The following is a 23,892-nucleotide window of genomic DNA, read 5'->3' on the forward strand; positions in this document are numbered from 1 at the left end:
ACAGACAAGCCCCTGTACAGATCAAAAATGCCATGATGCTAAACTTAAGCCCCAGGGGCAACATCTCCTGCAATACCCATGTGGGTGGGTCAAATGGCTTGAAGCCTGATTGGAAAAATGTGCTTCTCTAGGCTTTGTTACTACACTTGCTCCTCCACACAAGACTGTGGTGCCAGTCTTTCTGAGGGGCACGGGGGCAGGAAGAGAAGCAAAGAAGGCAGGCAGAGACTCTTATCCCAAACACCACATAAATTTGGCAGCAGGTTCCACGGCTCGTGCTTAAATCAATCTTGCAGAAAAATACAAAACAGTAAGAATAATATTTTCATAGCCAGCACTCCCACCATATGTGTTGCAAGACAGCTTGCACGTTGAGTCTAGCCTGCCACTCGTCCTGCAGAAAAATGGTGCTCACGCTAGGGGAGTAGTTGAACACAGATTTAGCTAGTTTGCAGTTAACAGCACAATGGCTCTGCCATTTCTTTGTACCCCTCCGGCAACCCAGTCTGCAAAACGAAAAACAAAACAAAACTTCACCACCTAGCCAACCCAGTGCTGGAAGGGAGATGGAAGTCCATCTTACAAGTCATCACCCCTCCATCTGCCAATGACAATTCCAGACGTGAGAGAGACAGAGACAGGATGGGCCTACATACCCCTCATCCCAGACCCCACCCGACCCCATTGCAGCAGCCCGCTGACATTTTTAACAGTGGGGTGAGGCACACACACAGACAGACACATTGGCCAGAGGTATATTATTGTTGCAGCAGCCTTAGGATTTTTGGCGGCTGTGGGAAGGGTCGAGTCCCAGGACCTGGCGCCTGGGAGCATCTGAGCATTGCCTGCACCTGGGGCTGGGACACGTCCCTCTCCAGGGCTGTGACATTCCCTTGCTCTCCTAACTTGACAGCAGCTCTGGATAAAGTGCATCATCTGTGGGGAGGCAGGTGGGGAGGGGAGGGAGAGAGGATTTCAAGGGAGGGGGAACCTGAGCAGCTCCCTGCCTGACCCCAGGGGATGGGAGGAAAGACGCTTGGCTTGAGACACCCAGTCTGTCTGTCTGTCCATCCTTCTCAATCCCGATGGCTCAGTAATGGCGGCTCGGGCAACGCCTGAGACAAGTGGGGCCAGAAAAAAGGCAGAAGCAGAAGAGCGGCAGGGAGGGCGGGGCCATTTGTCATAGCGGCCGGGGCCCATGTAGCCCCGCCACCTCGGGCGTCAGCAGCGGATTGTGCGTCCCCTTGGTCGACATCCAGTCATTCAGAAAGGCCTGGGTGGCTTTGCGATGTGCCAGGCGGTGGGTGATGGAGAAACCGGCGTTGCCTTCCAGCTGGGACAGAATCACTAGAACCTGCCTGGAAGAAAACAAAAAGAAAGGAGATAGACAGGTCAGTGAAAGAGAGAGGAAAATAGTGCTAATCCTCACACCTGCGAGTCTACAGCCACAAAGGAAGGCCCAAGAGCAATGCTAGGAATACAATTCTAATTGGGCAACAGCCCCCTGGCTTTCCAAGCAGCCCTTTCATCACGCAGGAAGGTCGCAGATTCCCCAAAGGCTTCCAATACACAAACAATCTCTGGGATCAATTCTGGCCTGGTGCAGACTTAACATTCCAGATCTCTTAACCAGGTGAAGAGCAGAGGTGCAAAACTTCCAGCACACAGGTCAAATGTGGCCCACCAGGCCTCACCATCTGGCCTACAGTCATTTGGGACAGGCAATGCCCATCCAGCCTACAAGTGATATCATCCATCCATTGTTTTTGTTCTTATTTTTATTGTGTATTTTGTGTTTTTTATATCTATGGATGAAGGGCAGTATACAAATTTAATAAATCACCGAAGGACCAATCAGGAGCTTAAGGCGAGATGGATGAAGGCATGCTCCTATTGCCCATCACATGATGGGTGGTGTGGGTGTGCCTTGCTTCAGAAAGGGGAAGAGGTTTCTATTGAAATTACTGTCCAAATCAGGATGGGGTGGAGTCTCCATTTTAGTAGTGGTTTCAGTGGGATCTACTTCTCCCTCCCAGTGCTGCCCCCTGAACTTCTCAAAATTGGTTGAAAAACAGTGAAGGCACCTGGACTTGTCAGTTGAGGAGAGAGGGTGGCCCTCCCCCTTACATTCTACAAGGTGGCAAACAGCTTCATTCCCTCCACACGTGGCAATTCTACAACTTAAGCACACCAACGGGAAGTTAAATCTAGTTTTCTCAGCCCCCCACTAGCTCCCTCTCACCTGTGCAGAGGGGGCACACTGTCCTGTGTTTTGAGGCTGCCTCGTGTCGACACAACGTTGAAGCTGTCTGTGCAGTCGCACTGGACGTGCAGGTAGGATTTAGGATGCCGGTTCTCCACCACCACAATGAGACCTGCCCAGCCATGTGTCAGGTAGTAGCAAGTCATCCCCTCGCGCCCCTGCGGAAGCAAACCAGCCAGTCAGTCTCGGCCCCAGACCAGCGAATCCTGCCTCCCTCCACCTCACCCCCGCATGGCAATACAGAGTCCCAACCTCCAAGACTTGGGGCCCAGGCTCACTCCAACTCTTTGGGAAGATGCACGTTCCCAGGAGCGCATGTGCAGCTGCAGGTGCTTGGCCGCTTTCCAGAGAGAACATCCACAAAACCCACCCATCCAACTAACAGCAGGACACCTGCCTGCAGAAAGCTGTAGGATTTTATGTAGCTTAGTAAGCTAGGAATTAAGGAACTCTAACCTCACATCTGCTATGGACTCTGTAGGTGGTCTTAAACAAGCTACCATCACCTGAGCCTGCTTTGCACCCCAAGTGTTTTGCCTTGGAGTCTGATAACACCTCTTGCTTTTCTGGAGGGAGGATAGAGAGGGGTGTGGGAGTACCGGGGACAGTTTGCATTTGCGGCTCCACCCACTATTTACTATGACCCCGCCCACCACTGGCATGCGGCCCTTGGGAGATTGCTCAGAAAGGAATGTGGCCCACAGGTTGAAAAAAGGTTCCCCAGCCCTTACATGTACAGTACTGAGACAGTGCGTGTGAAGCAAGTTTGAACACTTTAAAGCGCTCCATAAATGGCCACCGTTTTCCCAGTAGGAAGGCTCTTAGGCAGCTGAGGTGGGCAAAATATCTGCTGCAAACCCTGGAGAGCTGCTGCCTGTCAGAACAGATACCAGCTTTCTCCAACCTGGTGCTCTCCCAGCCTTCTAGATGTTGCTGGGAGTTGTTGTCCAGCCCTCCCCCCCCCACTGCCCTCTGATGGTAGCCAATATGCTGATAGTGAGAAGGAGGAAAGAACAGACTCTCTGAAGCAGCCGGGTGGGGCTGGTGCCTGCACGTACCTCATGCCGTTCGCCCTTGTTCTCAGTGAGAAGAATGATGGCATCTGCCAGTGTGGTGGACTGAGCCTCGATCTGTTCCACCATCACCAAGCGGGAGCTGTAGATGGCCAGGATGTAGCTGGAGATGTCAGCAGCTGGGCATGCACTGCCAGTAGTAGGGCTGGAAACTGGTAGAGGTCGAAATAAGCAAGTGAGGCAGAATCAGGCTGCAGGGCCCCCTGTCCACAAGGGAGTCCCCACCCCCAAGAATCCCTACCCATCCTGCCATGTGGCCTTTCCCTCACTCAAGCATTTCCAGAGGCCAGCTTAGGAACACGAACTGCCTTCCTGATTGCAATACAGGCCTGGTACTTAGTCTCCAACACAAGCCAAGACTTGCATTCTTGAAAGGAAGTACAGAACTGTGCAATAGTAAAAAGCAGAAAAGTACATAAAAGGCCATCTAGAGAAGCCCCCACCTTCCCAAGTGTAAAATAAACTGGTCCCCACCCCCTACACACAGGGGCATTCAGAGAACTTGGACAACAAGCTTCAAATCACTACATCCATTGTTGGTATTGTCTGCTCAGAAGGAAGTCCTACTGAGTTTAATGGGGCTTTCTCCTAGGTGATTGGGGTTAGGACTGCAATCTGCAAGAAGCCAATGTTTAAGCAATGAAGGCCAATTTCAACTGAGAATTAAGGCTGGGGAAGGAAACCTTCCCCAAATGGGACTCCCAACTCTCATCTGTCCCCACCAGGATGGTCAAGAATGAAGGGAGTTTCAGTCCCAGCAAATTTTGGAGGATCACAGGCTCCTTTGTTGCTTGAAGCTGTTCTGAAAACACAGGTGGCTTTTTCTTCAAACAGTGACCCCCACTTTTTTTAACCCCCCCCCAAGCTCTCAGCAGGCAACCCTATTGCTGGAACTGGCAGCCCCACTGCCCTAGGAGAGTCAGAAGGAGACCCTGCCACGCAACCCTTACCTTGGCTTGAGGAGGTGCCTGTCACTGGGGTAGTCCAGTGGTTGAAGGCACAGCACACCACTGCATACTCGCCCGGCTCCAGCATGACATCACAGTTGACAAACTTCTTGACTGCCCGCTTGCTGTGCGCCATCAGGCGGCCCAGGCTGAGCTTGCTGCCATTGATGAAGGTGGCTCGGAAGACCATGATGCAAAGGTCCAGCAAGTGGCTGTCCACTGTGTCTGAGCGCCTGCCAAGGGAAAGGAGGGAAGGGGCCATGGCTCAGTGGGAAAGCATGCAGGAAGTGCCAGGTCCAATCTCTGGTGGGGCTGGGAATCAGTCTGTGGGAAACTGCAGCCAGTTGCTGTAGACCACATTGAACTGGATGGGCCAATTGCTAGACTCCTGGTATAAAGGAGTTCCCTACATTCCTGTGAAGTGCAGTGGAGTCAGAAGTCACTGCACAAGCCGCCGTACCCCACTCTCTTTCACCAAATAGGATAACACAAACAATATGGGGTGGGGGGCAAAAATATGGGTCTTGCTAGACTGCTGTCTTGGTAATAGTGGCTTGCAGAAGTGGCCCCACCATCGTTTCCATCGTTTCTTTGTTTAGAGTTTCTGTCTTCAGAGAAAAATAGAATTGTAGATTTGGAAGGGACCCCAAGGGTCATCTAGTGGCAGAGAGAGAAGGATCCGAGGCAAAAGGAGGGTAGCCCTTCTGCTCCTTTAATAGCTGGTGAAAGCCTAGCTTCTCCAATGACACCCTGGGCAACAAGCTGCATCTTGCTGCACAACTATTCAGAGGTACAGACAGAGCCCAGCCTGAAACCCTGGAGGGTTGTTGCCAGTCAGTGTAGACAGCACTAAGCTAGATGGATCAATGGTGTAAACTTTTTAAGAGGCAGCTTCCTATGCTTCCTAGGTACAAGGGTCCTGCTTTCTTCTACACATCTGGCCACCCTAGAGAAAAAAGCAGGCAGATGAGCATGTTAAAAAAAACCCAACATCCCATTACTTGGTCCGTTTGTAGCAGTTAAAAGTGGGTACTGAGTCTGAAAATCACAGAAACTAATGGCTAAAAAAATGCCTTTCACTATGAGGGATGGGAAGATAAGAGAAGAGGACTTGTCTATTGTAAGGACTCACAGGGGAGAGAAGCAGTGCATATCTATACATATATAAACACCACACCTTTCAATGAGAGCCAGTGTCATGGCTTGAGGACCAGATTTTCTCGGCAGTGCTTTACCTTCCTGATAAGTATTAAGTGGCAGCCTTTCACTGATATAGAAGGAAAGGGATGTTCTCAGGGCCAATCATTACAGCAGGGGCTAAACCTGTTCCATTGAGAAACAATAATGGCCCTATCTGTGTAGCCACAGTTATCCCATCTAGATAGCTGCAACCTTCATTCTGTTCCTTAGTCATGTTAGAGCAGGATGAATGGCAGGAAATGGCTTTTATGTTGAGAGAGGATAGCAGTGCCACCACCATCATGCCATGTGTCAGCTCAATAGCACAGTTGAGCTGGAACTGGAGATGGGACTAAACAAGAGGGGTCAATGCACAAGTGACAATTGCCAAGATGCAATGTAGAGTAACCAGGGTGATGTAAACAGTGTGCAAGAGCCTTGAATTTTTGTTCAGTGGCTGATGAGTGTGATCTGTGACCTCACCTGCTGCCTTCCTGGAAAAGGGCGAACTCCAAAGTTGCACGCTCCAGCACAGTCAGTGAGGTGACGGTAATGGGTCCACTGGCTTTGTTGGGAAAGGTGCCCTGCACACGAACCTCATGCCAGTCTGAATGGAGTTTGCAGATGTCCACTGAGTCGAAATACCTGGGCAGGGGAACAAGCAGTTGTCAACCCCAGAAGCAGCCAAGATCAGATGAGTCTCTTTTAGACAGCAATCAAGGCACCCCTGTAAAATCTTCATTGGTAATGGCAGTTTCTTGGGGGTGGCGGAAGGAGGACCACCTTTTTGTGGAAGAGACAGCTGTGTTGCTGTCCATCTTTCTCTTCCCTCTACACTAGGGTGGCAAACCTTTTCTGACCTGAGGACCAAGGGCAGAATGCAAAAGAGGGTAGTGCCACTCTCATACCCAGCACACACAAAGCTCCAATCTGCTCCTCAACCAATAAGTGCCAATCAGCTGGAGGATGGAGGGAGGATTTTTCTCCCATCATAGCATAAACTGAAAGATTCTCCTCTCCTTCCAGGAATGTGCAGTAACATACTTTGCAACGGCCTTCTTGACACTGCAAAATTGCCTCTTTGTTCTCTTGCATGCCACTCCTGCTAACAGGTCAAGAGCGCTCTGGAAAACTGGAAGGAGCAATTCTTCCTGTTCCCAGAGTAATCCCACCTGCTTGAAATGAAGCACTCGGGTTCCCACATTCAGCGCCATAGCTGCAAATTTTGCTGGGAGCTTGAGGCCCACATTAAATGGCTTGGCGTGCCTGATTCTGGTCTTACACTTTTAAAATATTCTAGTTTTCTGTGGAGACGCAGGTGGCGCTGTGGGTTAAACCACAGAGCCTAGGACTTGCCGATCAGAAGGTCGGCGGTTCAAATCCCAGCGACGGGGTGAGCTCCCGTTGCTCAGTCCCTGCTCCTGCCCATCTAGCAGTTCAAAAGCACGTCAAAGTGCAAGTAGATAAATAGGCAGGAAGGTAAATGGCATTTCCATGCGCTGCTCTGGTTCGCCAGAAGCGGCTTAGTCATGCTGGCCAGATGACCCGGAAGCTGTACGCTGGCTCCCTCGGCCAATAAAGCGAGATGAGCGCCGCAACCCCAGAGTCGGTCACGATTGGACCTAATGGTCAGGAGTCCCTTTACCTTTAGCTTTTAGTTTTCTGTGAGCTCCATCACAATAGAGGGAGAATGCACAGCCCCCAAAGAACTGGAAGCAAATTCAAACTAACAACTCATGAGAAGGACAGGGGATTCAGAGCAGCAATGCTATTTTACCATTAGGTGCTGTGTTGTTTTTTTAAATGGAGAAGAGCAGCAGTTCTTGTTTCTCCCTAACAAGCCATGATCAGCAAGCTAACAATAAACCATGGCTTAAAACTGGCTGGCCATCCTGACTTGTTAGGGAGAAGCAAACCACAAACCCTGGTTCAGAAGGAACAGGTTGGTTTGTCCCGTTCACACCAGGGAAGGAGCAAAGCAGGAGTGAATGAGCAGTGCGTATGAGCATTCTGCTTGTACACAGCAAAGCATGGTAAGTCAGCAGTGTCTGTGCCTTAGATCTGCATCAGAACCAGGAGGTCACATTCCAGCCAAATCCAAGCTTCTAAAGGCAGCAGAGCAAGGACCCAGAGACACAGGACAGTCTGTGCAATTTTGGCAGTACCTGATGAAGTCACTGTACTCCATCCAGAAGACCCCTTCACTGCTCCCGTGGGGCATCAGCTCATGCCGCAAGTGTGCCGGCCAGTGGGGCCATTCGTCAGACCAGCTACCGTTCCAGGAGAAGCGGCCCCAGGGGTTACGGAGTCGCAGGAGCCTGAAAGAAGCAGCAAGACAGAACTGAGCTTCTTTATTAAGGTTATGAAGTTCTACTCTGCCTGCTCTTAAAAAAAGAAACCCTAAAGAGGGCTTACAACAGAGCAACATTCGTCAATAGCCACAACAGAGACATTTCTTCCAGAAGAACAGAATCAGATAAATCAGGAAGTTAAATTGCTTAAAGTATGCAGGGATATAAACGGTTTTTATGAAGGGTGGAACCAGACTAAAATATTTTAGAATGAGTTAATTATTTTAGTTTCAGTTGGTGGATCAATGATCAATCAATCGAATCTGAATGTGTGTCAAAACATTATATCTAGTGGACTTTATAGTACATTATAGTAGTGGACTTCATTTTTAGATTATGCATACATGCGCTGTAAAAGGCATCATCCTAGAAAAGCCATTCTCGCTTTAAAACAAATACAAATGTCATCTGCATTTATAATAAGAACTTCTAATTTGTTTTTTGCCTGCCCGATTAATTGAGAACCTGCTCAACCAATCCAGAATTTTTAAATGGATGAATCTAACAAATCAATCAACTAAGTTTGCAAACCTAGTTAGATTACATTTCCTGAAGATAATGAAGGGTAGGCTTTGACACCATCCTTCTGGGAAGAAGAGAGATCACCCAACACAGCTTTGGAATTCTGTTTGATTAAGAAGTGATGTAAAAAACCAACCTTTTAACTGACACACAAACGCACACAGGTCAGCAGAGGAGTGAAAAAAGAACCTGTCCCTGCTTTGAGGTCTAGTCAGTATGTCAGGCATAGATGGATGGTGGTTCCTGAGGCAGAGCTTCCTCTTTGAGACAGAAGGTGGGATGAGCACATATTGGGAGAGGTGCTCATTCCCCAAGGCTTGATGGGCCGAGGGAAGTGGTCTGTTTTGAACTTTATAAACCCAGAACCAGTTTTAACCCCAATCTCCAATGCTTCCTTAAATCATTTCCTGCTCATGCTCATCTCTCTCACTCTCAGATGGCCAGACACAAAGGTCCAGCAGACCGTGCTATGTCTCATTACAGTTGCCAAGATGGAGCAAGAAAACACACTTTGCAATCTGGAAATTCTGAGGCCCTTTCACCTCTTTGCCTACCTCTCAAAATGATTTCACCCTGGTGAGGCAGGCAAAGAGCTAGGCAGGAGCACTGAAGTACCAATCTCAACACACCCTAAGCACTCTGCTTTGCCATGCTATTTTTACTAAGAAAATGTTTCGGTCTTTGCAAGAGTCACGAATTGGCTCCAGTGGGATAAAATCGAAATTGCAGAATTCATCAACAAACAGTGATGCAGTATCTTGGGGAAGTTGTAATAGTATCTTACCCTACATTAAACTCCCGGCTCTTTTCTGGGAAATAGATCTGCAATATTCTTTAGTTCTCATACCTGCATCTTTCCTTAGTGTATCTCCATACGGCCTTACAGTGATGTTATGGGCAGATAGTTGAAATGAACAACAATCCACGAGTCAACATTTTAAATCAGATGTGGTGAACCTTTGGTCCTCCAGATGTTGCTGAACTACAACTCCCATCATTCCTGGACACTGGCCATGCTTTCTGGGGCTGATACGAGTTTTAGTTAAGCAACATCCGGAAGAACAAAGGTTCCTGCACACCTGCTTTAAACCAAACAAGCAGCCTGCCTAATTAGCCAAGAGCCATCAATCTTTTCTTGGCCATTTTTACCTGCACCCTTGCACATCTCGGACGTCCAATATGGAATACGCATGCCGTGGACGAAGGCCCATGCTTTCGTAGGCTGCATCATCCACCTTCATGTTGCCTCCTCCACAGGATGCACCCATCAGAAAGCTGAAGGATGGGAAATAAAAGGGAGTGGGGAGGGGTAAGAGAAACACAAGGCTTACATTACCTGGCTTAGCATCAGGAGTCAATGGGAGGATAACTGGGGAGCTAAAGTTATCTTAAGGTATGTATCACCCCACATGTATCAACCCAGCTGGAAAGGTTGTTAATGGCATGCAGAAACACAAAGCTAGTCTGCCATCAGGCTAACGGCGGTACGACCACTACCACTACAAGATGCAGAGACTGCAGATGCAGGAATTGCTTGCGCTTTTTAGGACTGGTCTACACATACTGCAAAATGAGATGGCACAATCCTGGTATGGCAGAGTGGACTGTACCAGACTGCAAGGGGGAGAGGGAAGAGGGTGTCATTTCTTAACAATCCCTTGTTGTGGAAAAACTCCCTGCAAATAATTTATTTTGGGGGGCCAGCAGGAAACAGCATGCCGGGCTAAAATATTCTAATCCACTCCTTGCTGTGCTATTTTTCTGCTTGTAGAAGGTTTCCTTTACACACAGAAGCAATCAGAAATATGATCCTGTACCTATAGCCTGATGCAGGGCAATATTTTTTACCACTTGATTCTGTTGCTTGCGTAGACTAGGCCTAAGTTTCTGATTATAATATAATAATATAAATATGAGATTGGGCCTGAGTTTTTAGGTTAATTCATGGTTTGTTTCATATCAGTAGTAAGGAGGGACTTTGGCAAACATGCCTTGCAGCTGATGCTTTACAGTGCTGCTAAAAGCTGGTAGCAAAAGCCTCCTTGCAGGAATGCCCAGTTCCCAACTGTGCACGTGACACCACTTTTGAGCCGCTTACACTCGGTTGTCCAGCCCCCTGCTCCCCATGCAATGACTACATGCAACATAACCCTCACCCACCTTCCTGCCACGCTCCTCCTCTGCCTCTGCAGTAATTGCTCGGCCTTGCACTCTCGGCAGGTGGAGCAAAGTGGGGAGGCGGCTTATATTCAGCAGCTGTTGCATGCAGAAGAATATTGCACACAGGCAGACAAAGCTGTGAATGGCAGGAGTTCTAACATTCGTATACTATTGGGTTGGGGCTTTAACGGTATGATCTTTTAACAGGGGCTCTGAATTAGGTCACATCCACACCATACATTTAAAGCACATGGCCTCCCCCCCCAAAAAATAAATCCTGGGAACTCAACTGCTCCAGCTGAGAATTCAATAGTCCATGCAGCAGAAGCACAGAACAGAACAGCCTGGGGCTTCTCTTTTCTCTTGGGCTGACGGCACAGGCTGCACCTAGCTCTGAGTGTTCATGGGCATTTTAGACCGATACACAAAGCATCCCATGACACTAGCCTCTCCAAGGCAGCTCACCAGAGCAGTGCACTCTGAGATTTGCAGTCTATCTGCCGTTCCAGCTTACTAAGGATGAGGGTAGGCAGGGGGTGCATTTTACAGCAACAGGCCTCACTGGCCCGCCTTAGCTCTCTATCTTTGCTAGAGCCACAGCAGTAAGCTCAATGAAATTCCACTTTTCCCTCGGTCTAGATGCGGCCCGACCGGCCGCAGATGCCAAATCAGTCTTTACGCTCCTCACAGCTGAAGGGGAAAGCCCTCCCTCCTGCCTCGTCTTACCCAGCCTCCTTAGAACTCAGCATTTTGGCCCAGATGAGGTCAGTGTCAATGGGCTCCTCGCGAGGGTTAGTGGAGCTGACCTGCAGCATCAGGCTCTCGCAGGGGGCGCCGGTTAGCGTAGCTAGGCCTTCAATAGCGCGCCCTGCCTGGAGGGCAAAGTACGAACCATGGAGTTTGGCCAGGGCCTTCTCAATAAGGGCGACCCATAGCTGCTTCCTCTGGGCCTGGGGGAGAAGAACACAAATCAATGGCTGCAAACAAGGCTGTCGACCAACTTCAGAGTTCATAATTGATTATTTCTCTTTTAAAAGACTGTGTTAATTGTATTTAAATACATTTGCATGCTACAGATGAGCTAAGGGTGACCTTATCCGCCTACAGCACAAGCGTTAACAAAGGGTGGACACCCTTGGCTAGAGTTGTGTGTACTCTGCATGTAATTAAATGAAAACTCCGAGCCCAGGCAATCCAAGATCTATGCCAAGGAAAAGTGGATTTTGCAACTATATAAATTATGCAAACTGAGTGCAAATGCATAACTTATTCTGCTTTTTCAATGTTATAATCATAATATAGTCTGACATTGTTAAGTCATAGGAAGAGTAAGGAGACTTCAGCCATGTCACTCAAACCCTTAAAATCTTATTCAGTCCTCTCTATGGCTCCTGAAATTTCAGTGTGTATTGTCCGAATATTTTTGTAGCATTCTTGTGCAGGATAAGAACTAGAAACCTTTTTAAAAAGCAAAACAAAATCAAAGCTGAAATTCTCAGGAAGCTAAATTCTGCACCCACCAGAACATATTCACTCTTGTAAACCACATTATGAATTCAGCCCTCTCCTTGTTCTAGACCAGATGGTCAATCTGTGGCCCTCCAGATGTTGTTGGACTACAACTCCCATCAACCCCAGCCATTCCCAGTCAAACAACATCTGGAGGGCTGCAGATTTCCCATCTAAATGAACTTCTAAGCTGGAGACCCCATGTAGAGTCTTTTACAGGACATAGAGCACAGCATCTCTCAATTTGCTATAAAAGAGACACTTTCAAGCAACTCTGTTCCCAACCTCTGGCATATCCCCCTCTGTGGTTTCACCTGCTGCAATGGCTAGTGCTGGCCATATCAAATCCCAGCACCCACCTGAGAGAAGAGGAGGTAGCCACACTCATCACAGGGCAGCATGTCATCCACCAGCACAGTGGTCCAGGTGCCATCTTTGCAAAGCCGCACCTGATAGGCTCCCTCCGGACACATGGTCCGTGTAATCATGACCCGTTCCACCAACTCAGGCCTTTCTGCCAGCACAGCCAGAGCACTGAGGAACCTGAAAAAGAGGTGCCAGATGAAGCCAGTTAATACTGGGAAGGCTGCTCACCAGCAAGTCAATGACCACATTCAGATATCATTCTAGACCAGGCATAGGCAAACTCGGCCCTCCAGATATTTTGGGACTACAACTCCCATCATCCCTAGCTAACAGGACCAGTGGTCAGGGATGATGGGAATTGTAGTCTCAAAACCTCTGGAGGGCTGAGTTTGCCTATGCCTGATCTAGACTATGGTTTCATGAGATGTGCCTAGTCTCCTCCTGAACTCACACACTCTCCTCCTCTCCTTCTGTATGGCACTCACTCCTGCTTTCAGTTAACTGTAGCTTCCTGTGTCATCTGAAGCAAGAACTGTACTTAACATTTGTATTATTAACAACAGATAATAACAATCTACAAGGCACAGGAGGGGCAATTAATTATGCTTCAAAGTGAGAAGCTGACTTGCACTATCGTTCACCCGATGATTTTTGGCGGTATTTTCATCATACAAGATAAGAATTATACTTTCTTTTCCAAGAAAAATCAAATATATTCAGTGGCGGATTATATTATTACTTCTCCAGGTATTATTAAAGACTCTAGAGAAATAAAGAATGTTTCAATTTTGTATGCAGATCATGCACCAGTGAAATTTGAGTGGATCTATTTAAAAAATACTCAGATTGGAAGTTACATAATTTGATCTTACAAAATAAAGAAAGTGCAGACAAGCTGAGACAGTGTGTGTGTGTGTGTGTGTGTGTGTGTGTGTATAAACTTAGGATGAATGAAATCTTCCCCCGAACTATAATAAGGTATTCTTCAGATGAATTTGTATTAGCAGGTTGGAGTATTTCAAAAGAAAATCAGTAAATTACAGTAAAATAGAAAAATCAGATGCATGACTCTCTCTCTCTCTCTCTCTCTCTCTGTGTGTGTGTGTGTGTATACATGGTCTGCTGAACTGATCCATCGAGTTCATATTGGAAAGAGCAGTTACACTGGTGGCTGGTCTTCTTTGTTCTAGAGGTAGGAGTAGCTAATGTGTCTTCCAAATGCTGGACTCCAGCTCCCATCAACCCCATCCAGCATGGGTAGTGGCCAGGAATAATGGGAATTGTAGTCCAACAAAGTTTTTGAACCCCTCAAAACGTTGATCTGTGCTGGATGTGTGAGAAACAGGGCTTCATAGGTTTATGTTTGTTTACTGATTAACAGTATTTGTATATTGCCTAACAACCTGACGTTCTCTAGGTGGTAAACAACTAAGACAAATAAATGAGCATACCCTAGGAAAGTGTTTTTCAAAGTGTTTTTTTAAAAAATAAAAATAGATGCATGATTGCAAAATTTAAAAAGTCATAGGCTACAGGGAATAATCACTCTAAAGGCTAATTTTTCACCAATTGCGTGTGCAGACCACAATGAATTGATTTTTTAAAAAAATTCATAACATGGCACTACTAACTGAAAAGTTTCCAACTCTTAAAAATCCTTATTGGAGTCATATTTCCCCTAACAGCTGATTCTACTGGATTCTGAGGTTTCATCTACTGACACCCACAGTTTCCAGTGATACTGAGCTGCAGTCCTCCAGTATGGGCAAAAGTGAGGGATGGTGGGAGCTGGAGTCCACCAGGTGACCCACTTTCACTGATACCACCCTTTGAATTTAGTAAGCAATTTATTAATCCATATCTATGGACTGCAGCCCATCCCCAGGAATCAGTATGTACCCCTCCAACCAGAGCCCATTGCTTCTGGTATCCGGTTAGCATCATTCCACCAGGAAGGGGCAATATGACAACTTGTTAATGGCTTTCAGACCTCTGGGGAATCCTGAGAAGCTTATCAGAGTTCAATGAGTGACTGATTCATCTTCAGGTTTCCAAATCATCTTACAACAAATTACAACAGAACAAAATAAAACAAGAGCATTACAACAAGATGATCATCAAACACAGACAAGATTAATCGAAAGACAGCCTGTCTACTATAACCTACCTTGCTCAGTCATTGTGTAGCCACAGGTGAGTGATGGGTGCAATTCTGGAGCACCTATTTTCATTTGACTTGGCCAGCATTCTGCGCAAATTGAGCGTGTACCTTAATATATGGTCTAGAATCTATGTCAGGGTTTGTGGCAGGCATGCAGAGTTCCTTAGCAGACACACTGATGTGGAAAGTGTTCTCTCAAGGCTTGAAAGCTTGACAGCCTCCAACAGAGATTATTATGGTTCATACTTTAAACAGAGGAATGTGGAACTGTGATGCAGGCCATGCTACTGGCCTGCAAGAATGACCCCAGAGGCTTTCTTTTCACTCCTGTCTTCCCTAGTAATGCACGCATGCAGGAAAGTACTGCAAGGCCCAACAAGCCCGGCCAGCAGCCCACATGAATGCTGTCCATGCTCTATAACAGTGTTATCCAACCTTGTACCCCCAGGTTATGTTGAACTCCAGCTCCCAACAGCCAGCATGGTCAATGGTCAGGGATGATGGGAGTTGTAGTCCAACGTGATCTGGGAAACACAGTTGTAGAATATGACCCCATGAACCTTTGGAGCACCTCAGCAGATTGATCACTGTGAAAAATGCTGCTTGAATTATAACATGTGAAAATCACAGGGCTCGAAAGATTTAAATGTGATGTACATGTGCACATGCTAAGTACAGTCCCGCTCATGAAAAACTTTTCCATTGAGGTCCTGGCTTTGTAGCTCATCTTTTAGCCCTAAAGTGATCTGCATGCTGTCCCTGCTGAGGCGGAAAGCTCCTTTATTCTTGCTGGGGAAAGGTGGTTGGTTTTTTAGATCTCTCTTGCATGCCACCAGGGGGCAGCCAACATCTGTAGTCAGCAGAAAGAACGAAAGCTCTGAAAGTAGAAATGTAAAGGCCTTGGGGTGTCCTCCTACTCTGTGCTGGGAAGCCGGCTGAACTGGCTGCAAGTGCACCTGCCAGAATCTTGTGTCAGGATCTATCAAGTCCAGACCACACACTCTGCTCGTGCACAATGGCCATTAGCAATGGGGTTCCCACATATCTTAATTCCCCTTAAAAGTCACAGTTGAATCTGATTGCCCTCAATTCTTACCAGCAATTTCCCAGGAGCCCTTGCAGGATGTCAGAGGGCCGAGGTGTCCGGAAAACAGACCACTTGACTGAACGGTCCTTGAAGATGCTGCAGTTGATTTCATGAGGCCTCAGCCACTGCTTCACTCGCTGCTGGACACTGTCCCCTTCGGGGAAGCCAACTGACTTGGGCCCTGGAGGGAAACTGTCATCCACAAAGTTGACCTTGTTCTGCAGATACAAAAATTAAGAAGCCCAAGGGCATCCTTGTTACTGATATTCAGTTCCACATGAAAGCAGGGGCTCCTGCAACAACTGTTGGACACATGCTGGCAGTCTTGCTTTAGAGACATGCAGGTCCCATCTGCACCATAGACTCAGAGCAGTACTCTGCCACTTTAAACAGTCACAGCTTCCCCCAAAGAATTATGGGAACTGTAGCAGAGGGTTGTTAGGAGATCCCCATTCCCCTCAAAGCTACAATGCCCAGTTTCCCGAGAAGAAGGACTGACTGTCAAATCACTTTAGGAAATGAAGGTCTTTTGAGAGGAAAAGGGGTCTCTTAACAACTCTTAGCACACTAAAACTATGGTTCCCAGGATTCTTGGAGGAGGGGGGAGCCATGACTGTTTAAAGGGGTATGATACTGCCTTAAATGTAAAGTGCAGATGGGAATTCAGTTCATTCCAACTTTCTTTCCTGTGCATATGCTAGAACAAAAGGTGGCAGGTCAATGTCTTTCTCAGTTACAGGTCAATGTCTTTCTCAGTTCCTGCTATCTGAGGACTAGGCTGCACATTGAGGCAGGCATACAGTGAGTCATACCTCTGCCCACTAAAGGGGATGAAACTGCCAACATCCTTTCCTTGATCAGCACCCATGGGGGCCTCAGCTGATGAAATACGAAGGTAAACAGGCAAGTGAGTTAAGCACCTGGGCATGCTCAGTAACAGGGCGAGTAGCCCAGTACAGTCAACCCCTTCTCCCCCTTAAATCTGTCAAAGCTCCACTTTACATGTAAGCAAAACCAAGGAACAACTGCTATGAAGGCAGAATGCCCTGAATATCAATTACTGGGGAGCAGCAGAGGGAGAGGGCTATCACCCTCATGCCCGGTTTGTGAACTTCCCACTGGCATCTGGTTGGCCACTGCGGGGAAGAGGAATCTGGAGTAGAGAGGACATTGATCTGATCCAACTGCAGGGCTATTCTTACGTTAAACAGTGAGACTTAGACCTGGGACAGTTCCAGGCAGGTGACTGAATACTTGAATCCTCCAGTATAGCCCCGTTTTCATATTTTCAAGCTTAGCTCTGCAGTGATGCAGGCAAGACATTTTAGCTCAATATAACCCAGTTTTGTACCAAGCAATGCAGGTATGTGACTTGTGTACATTTGCTGTTATGCAAAATATTCTGCTTTGCACAAGAATGGAGGTGTCCTACAGAGCTATGAAATATGGCTTAATTACTGGGAAAGCCAAATTAGCAGCATGTCTGGCTTCTTCGGTTTTACTAAGCATGGTTCATGCACTTGTCTCCAACAATAAGGGCTAGAAACTTGATTTATTTATTAGAAGTGGGGGGGTGGAGAATGAGATTCTTGGGATGCTGAGTTCTGCATTGTTTGTTCAGGTCACAGAATGCAAAAGTCCCTGATCATATCCGTATTCAGAAATAGTGATTAAAAAGAATGTGTCAGAGTCAGACAACCTGATCTGTTCCCCTTCAGCTGCTGTGAAGAGAACTGGAGATCAGCATCCATGATTCCTCGCTTTGCAGGCTTCCTGCAATACATTTCTTCTAGTTAGAGGAAAGGTCATCATCCTACACACACTTATTTGGAAGGAAGTCATTTTGAATTCAGTGAGACTTGCCTTGAAATAAATGTGCAAAGCAGGACTGTACTGCACAGTTGGCTTCTCTCCCTTCCCCTCTGTGCTGCTGTGTCCAGGCAGCAGCCACTGAAGCTCCCTCAAGCTTCAAACCTCCCAGCAAATTTCTGCCCCAACAGCCTGTTCTCAGTGCTCGCTGTGCTACCATTGCCAAGGCATGCGCTGGGGTCAGATGCTCCCTTGAGGTCCCTGAATTACAATGTGATTAATGCTGAAGGCTCTCCCAAGAAAGAAGCAGAGATGAAGGGATGGCATTTCCCAAAGAAACATGGAAAGAACATTAGCAAGCTAGAGAAGAACTGAGACTAAGTCGGGGAGAAGTGTGGATCTATTGTGTGTGTGTGTGTGTGTGTGTGTGCGCGCGCGTGCGTGCGTGTGTGGGCATCATGCAAATCCCTGGCAGCCAACAAACTGCCTCTCCTTTAGGGGACCAGCCACTGGGGCTTCTAGCTCCAGAGTCTGGATACTGATGCTTCAATACAAATCTGTCCTCCACAGCAGAAGACGGGCAAACTCAGGACAAAGTACAGACTTGTCTACTGCCTCAGAGTGGGCTTTCTCATGTACATGTTTCTCAAGGCACATGATTCTTGAACTCCTTGGTGCATGCTACAGTGATAAGCTGCAAGCACAAGCTGTTCCCTCTGAAGGGCTCATACTCATATTAGGCCTGAGGGCAGGTGGCTAAGACTGAGCTGAGAATTAGAAGCCTCCTGTTTGAACCTCACCTCTGCCATAAACTCACTAGATGGCCTTTGGCAAAACATTTTCTTTCAGTCTCAAACCTGTCACACACACACACAGCCCCATTCTGCAATAGAAGGACAGCACCACAGACTTACCTGATAGAGCTGTTGTAAGGAAAGAGCTTGGAGTAAATTGCTTTGAAATTTTCTAGACAGAGTTTTCAGCTGCAGTAGCTTGTGTATGAAAACACTCTTCCAAAAGAAGCTTATCTGGCATCCATTGTTTTGTCTAACTGGTACCTCCCCAAGACATTTTTATTTTCCCAGGCCTACGTGAAATAGCTTTATCTGCTATGCTTTTAAACAAAAAAACAAAAACAAAAAACGTGCTGATATTCTCCACGCTGTTTTTCCTTTTGTGTTTATTTATTGTGATTTTATATTGACGCATTTTTAAAAATTATTTTCTTCATTGCTGCTTTCACAATTTTACCTAAGGGTAGCCTAATAACATCTTAAATTAAATAAATATATATATATAGACTGTATTTTAGCACTGCTGCATGCAAGCAAGCAAGCAAGTGCACAGGAGCTGTGCCACAACTACCCTCACCCCAATAATACACAAAATTGGAACGAATCCCTCAAGTCACTTCAGCACATGAAGATCTGTTCTTCTCAGCACCTACAAAGACCTTCCTCTTCCAACAAGTCTTTGAAGTAGGTATCTTTCGCAGCCTGCATCTTTACTGGAATTGTTTTTAGATGTTTTAATTACTGTACTGGTTGTATGTTTGCTGCCCTGAGCTCCTTTGGGAGGAAGGGCAGGATAGAAATTTAATTAAATAAATTAATAAAATCTGGGGGAAGAGAGAGAATAGATTTTGTGCTTCAGCAAGAATTGGGAGCTGGGGTGTGTGTGTGTGTGTGTGTGTGTGTCAGGGTTTGAGGGAACGCAATGAGGGAACATGACACACACACACACACACACACACACACACACACGGAGAGAGAAGGCCTCCTCTATTCCTTGGCTGGAAATTTGGATGCCCTGCATGAAGGCCACCTGCTGTGCCTGTGCATTGCTCCCTCAGAAGTCTAACACGATTAAATTTCATTTCAGGCACCCGCCTGATGTGGCTTCAATCACCACAGGCCGCTCAGAAATAAAACAGCACTTGATCATTAAAGCCACCGCACAATTAGTTATTAATGAGCGTGGCGAGTGGCCTTTTCCTGAGGCTGCCAAGCGGACCCAGAGGACACCTGTTCTTGCTAATTATACAGGGTGAAATCCCGAAGTTCTTCCTTGGGCTGAGCACCCTTTCACTGCATTCTTTAAAAGAGCACCTCAGGGGTTCGATCTCTGGATGGACTGACCCAGGGCAGAAGGAGGAATATTCCTGGTATGAACATGGATCAGTTGCTAGATAGAACTTAAACCCAATTCTCCTAAAGTGCTTTGGTATTGCTGCTTATTTCAGGGCCAGAACATCACAAAGATGACTGATCATTGAAAGCCTGCATGCCCGTTAATGACAGTGTCTCACTAGGGGCCCAGGTTCAAATCCCCACTCAGAATGGAGCCCATTGATGCCGCTTTGAGTTCCTTGGAGGAAAATGCAGAATATCAATGCAATAAATTAATAGCTCATAAGTAGGAGCAAGGAGACTAAGCACTTCATGTGCTTCCTTTCCCCCTCCATCCAAAAGATATTAAAAGCATGAGAAGATTTGTCAAAGACAACAAATGCAGTCTGTAAATATGAAACGTGCAACTGAAAGCTAAATAACAATAACAGATACGAATAAAAAACAATGAATGTTAGTTGATGGCGCTCAAGTATTAAAAAATGGCCAATACAGTAGGTAGTAAGCAAGACCAGATAGGGCGGCTACACCAGCTCTCAAAGGATCTTCAAACACTCTCCTTGGTCTACCGGAGAACACGAAAATATGGAACACATGGAGATCACACACTGAAAACTCAAGAGTTTTGCCCAGTCCTCCTCTGCACCAACTTCTAAGATTTCAAAGAGCACTGCCTATGTCTTTTCCTGCCTGTCTACTGAGTACCCACAGGTCTGGAAACTTACTTTGTATAAATAAAAAGGACTTCTCTTTTGGACACAAACTTTTCCCTGGTGTAATGACAGGCAAGAGGACACTAAGAGAAACTCACCTCTTGACAGAAGGAGACAATGTTTTCCCAGAGGGCTTTGGCCTCCCCTTCATCTGTCTGCCGCCGCTTCTCCACGTGCATACTCTCCCGGCGCCTGAGTGGCTTGGCGCCCTTGCGCTGCAACAGGTACCCCTGGGGAGTGTGGCAGGCGACACAGTGCTTGGCCTTGAACTCATTGAGCAGCGTGCAAGCTGGGCAAGGCCACTGGCTGGGCCTTTCTGGGGTGACAGGTGGCTGCGAGGGGAAGAGGCGGGCCACTTTGCGGGCCGAGGGGGCCTTAGAGCTGCAGGATGGGCAGCTGCCTTTGTCTGAGCCACACTCAGGGCATTTGAGAGCCAACTCTCCCTGTGCGCCGTGTTCCTGGAAGCCATGCAGCTTGGAGGAGCCGCAGGCCTTGCACTTCTGAGAGGCTGTGGGGTTCTTCAACGTGCACTTGGAACAGGACCAGGTGGTGAAGTCGGGGCTGGATGGACCGCAGGGTGTGAAGCGCACAGAATCGCCAGTCAAGTCAATGGTGTCACTTCCCTTCTGGGAGCTACAGGCCTCGCAGGCCCCGGCTCCCGAGGTGTTGAGGAGGGAGCAGGTGCTGCACTTCCAGGGCGATGGGCTCACCTCCATTTCTTCTTCCAGCACGCTCAGCCGCTTTGTCGCCATCAGCTCCTGGAAGCGAATGGCCTTCTGCACAGGTGCTGGTGGGGAGGCCGGCTGGGAGGTCTCAGGCACCGGCGGCTGCAGCTGGGGGGGCACCTCTCGGCGGCTGCGGGGAACGGGGTTGTTTTGGAGGCCGGGGGAGAAAAGGCTAAAGCTTGGCATCTTCTGGCTCTCTTGCTCAATGGTGGGTGCACCTGGGTTGGCAATGGGATGGCTCTCGGGGTTGTCTGTAGCAACGCTGGGCTGAGGGGTGGTGGGTGCTATGTGGAAGCCGGCAGGAGCAATGACTTCAGGGACGACCAGCGCCTCTGGGGGGATCTTGGGCAGCGAGAGCTTGCGGGGGCCTCCACAGGCCGAGCACGAGTTGGCCATTGGGGTGTTGTGAAGAGTGCAGCGCTGGCAGGCCCAGCCATCCTCCAGCCCCACTTCCTCCGGGCTCTTCCCCCCAGAGTCCTCACCAGGGCTCTCGGCCTTGGGAAGTTCCTCCTTGCAGGTGCCCTTGGGCTCCACCAAGGCGGTGGGCTTTGGCAGGACTCCGTTGATGATGGGCAGCGGGGAGCCCCCAGGCCCAGGCTCAGGGGTGAAGCCACACACCTCGCAGGCCTCTTTGCCCAAGAAGTTCCGGAAGGTGCAGCGGGCGCAGGCCCATTTCTGCTCTTCTACACTGAGGCGCAGGATTTGGTTGAGGTCGGGCTTCTGGCGCGGGGCCTCGCAGATGGAGCATTGGCGCTGTCCTACGGGGTTCAGGAACGTGCAGCGGGTGCAGGACCATTCCCGCACAGCGGCCATAGAACCAGAAGAGTGGGTGTGGCTGCAACAGACAAGAAAGAAAGGCAACCATTACTTGACATCGTAAGATGGGAGCAGCGGGAAGTGTGCTTCCTGCTACTTACAGCATGGGGTCACCCACAGCATGCCCATGGGGGCAAGGGTGCCCCTGAGTTCTTCTCCTAATGCCTACAATATCTCTGAAACCGCCCCGCCCCACAACAGCCCCTTGGATCATGAGGTGGTGAGGATACTTGTGTTCTTCCCTTGGAAAAAATGCCAGCACTTTCTCACTTCCTCTTTCAGTTCTATGCACTTTCTTAGGCTCTGATTAATTATACTGAAGTGTCCAGAGGGGGTGGCAATCACAGCATTCATCCCAAAACCACATGTGCCCACAGGCCTAGGAAAGTTGGCAACTCCCAACTTACAGAATGGGATCCAGACTAGATGTTCCTTTGAGATCAGGTGGCCTTCTGCACGCAAAGCATGTACTCTAACTACCAAGCCATGTGACAGATCCACTTGCCTGCCAGGCCCTTGTTTCAGGGCAATTCCTGCACTGCTCTTTGCACTCATGGAACACACAGGAGCTTGCTAGGTCAAGGAGGGACAAACTGGAAGCATCTGCCCTTCCTTGCCCTGCAAAGAAGCAGCAGAGACAATCTCTCTTACACAAATGGCAAAATCTGCCCTGGTTAAGTCTGCACTTCTGCCTTGCCAATTCAGAGGACAAAGCAAAAGAAACCAACTATACTTTCAAGTTATCAGCTGCTCACCATGCATGGTAAGCAGGCTGCTACCTTACCCAACTGTAGCAGTTTTTCTTGTATGCTAACTTTTACCAGTGACGCACTTCTAGGGGCATGCTTGTAGTGGGCAAGTAAACAAGTGCTGCCCTGCTTTGTTTTACCCCCATTCTGAGAAGGAAATAGGGTAGCCACAGTCGAAGAGTACTTAAAATGCCTAGCAGCCAGCATCAAGTTGTTAAAAGCCAGCCCAGCAGAAATCTGAGCAAACATCAGATCATCAAAGTACAAATGTATAAATATCTGGGCTTGTTGGATCCCAAATTCAATACTACTTCACATTTTCTTTGTCAGTGCTAAAAAGAATAGAGGAAATTGCCTTGGGCAGACTATCCATTGCAAACTATTTATATCCAAGACAAGGGCTTGGATAGTGAAAGAGTTAATCCTTGGCTCAGAATTGTCCACTACTGTTTCTTTTGGAAAAGGATGTAGTTCAGGGGTAGAGCACTTGTTCTGCATGTGGAAAGAAGTTTGGGGTTCAATTCCCAGTATTTGCTGGAGGAAGTGGGAAAGATCTTCATCTGAAAACCTGAAGAGTCTCTGCCAGTCAACATAACGTAGACAATGCTAAATTGAACCAGCTGTCTGACTCACTAGAAGGCAGCTTCCAACATTTCTATATACCACCAAAAAATCTGCACTTAAATTTGCACAGTATGTCTCTAGAAATCAGTTTATGGGGATCAGAAAGTGGCAATTTCCAGACTAGACTCGGCCCCTTAAGACTTGGCCATTAGCTTGCCATTAGCTTGCCAAGCCCTTTCCCTCTATGGAAACAGCTGAAGGAGGCAAGAGAGCACAGGAAAGAGTATCTTTTTCTTCCTTGATTCTATCTCCTTGTCTCCACCTCCCCCCACAAGGGCTCTCGGCCAGCAAAAGTAACCACAGAATGACATTTCAAAGGTTTTTAGCCCTGGTTCTTCAGTGTGCGCATTAGCAGAGGGGTGATTTTGGGGATCAGCTCTCTAGGGTTTCAAGGCCTGAGTCTTTCCCAGCCTATCAGGTGATGCTAGGAATCAACACTGGGTCCTTCTGCATACTGAGGAAGGTCTGTGACTGTGGAAGGTCTATGACTCTGTAGGTCCCAGGTTCGATACCCTGTATCTCCAAATAGGACGGGAGAAAATTCCTGTCTGAAACCGTGGAGACCTGCTGTCAGTCGGCCTAAACCACTGGTCAGAACTCCCTAATGGGGTCACAGCCTGATCCAAAGAGGGCCACAACAGGAAAACTACCACCATGCATATATATGGTAAAGGATTGAGAAATGGGTCCCCAAATGGATGTGTGAATT

At 47.8% G+C, this 23,892-nt stretch overlaps 1 protein-coding gene across 3 annotated transcripts in view; it reads right to left on the minus strand.

Moving 5' to 3' along the window:
- Positions 1-741: 741 nt before the first annotated feature.
- The window catches only part of CAPN15 (calpain 15), a 98,107-nt gene continuing 74,956 nt past the window's right edge, over positions 742-23,892 (minus strand). For all 3 annotated transcript variants that reach the window (XM_080981932.1, XM_080981930.1, XM_080981931.1), the window contains 11 exons: positions 20,368-21,829; positions 15,628-15,836; positions 12,364-12,547; positions 11,222-11,445; positions 9,485-9,610; positions 7,628-7,780; positions 5,946-6,107; positions 4,287-4,516; positions 3,322-3,488; positions 2,243-2,421; positions 742-1,358 (listed from right to left, as the gene is read on the minus strand). In XM_080981932.1, the coding sequence (XP_080838058.1) occupies positions 1,181-1,358; positions 2,243-2,421; positions 3,322-3,488; positions 4,287-4,516; positions 5,946-6,107; positions 7,628-7,780; positions 9,485-9,610; positions 11,222-11,445; positions 12,364-12,547; positions 15,628-15,836; positions 20,368-21,807 (3,252 nt within the window). In that variant the 5' untranslated portion in view covers positions 21,808-21,829 and the 3' untranslated portion in view covers positions 742-1,180. The remainder of the gene's footprint in view (positions 1,359-2,242; positions 2,422-3,321; positions 3,489-4,286; positions 4,517-5,945; positions 6,108-7,627; positions 7,781-9,484; positions 9,611-11,221; positions 11,446-12,363; positions 12,548-15,627; positions 15,837-20,367; positions 21,830-23,892) is intronic.

The sequence above is a fragment of the Podarcis pityusensis genome (assembly GCF_964106645.2).
Source record: "Podarcis pityusensis genome assembly, chromosome: 14".
Classification (NCBI taxonomy): Eukaryota; Metazoa; Chordata; class Lepidosauria; order Squamata; family Lacertidae; genus Podarcis; species Podarcis pityusensis.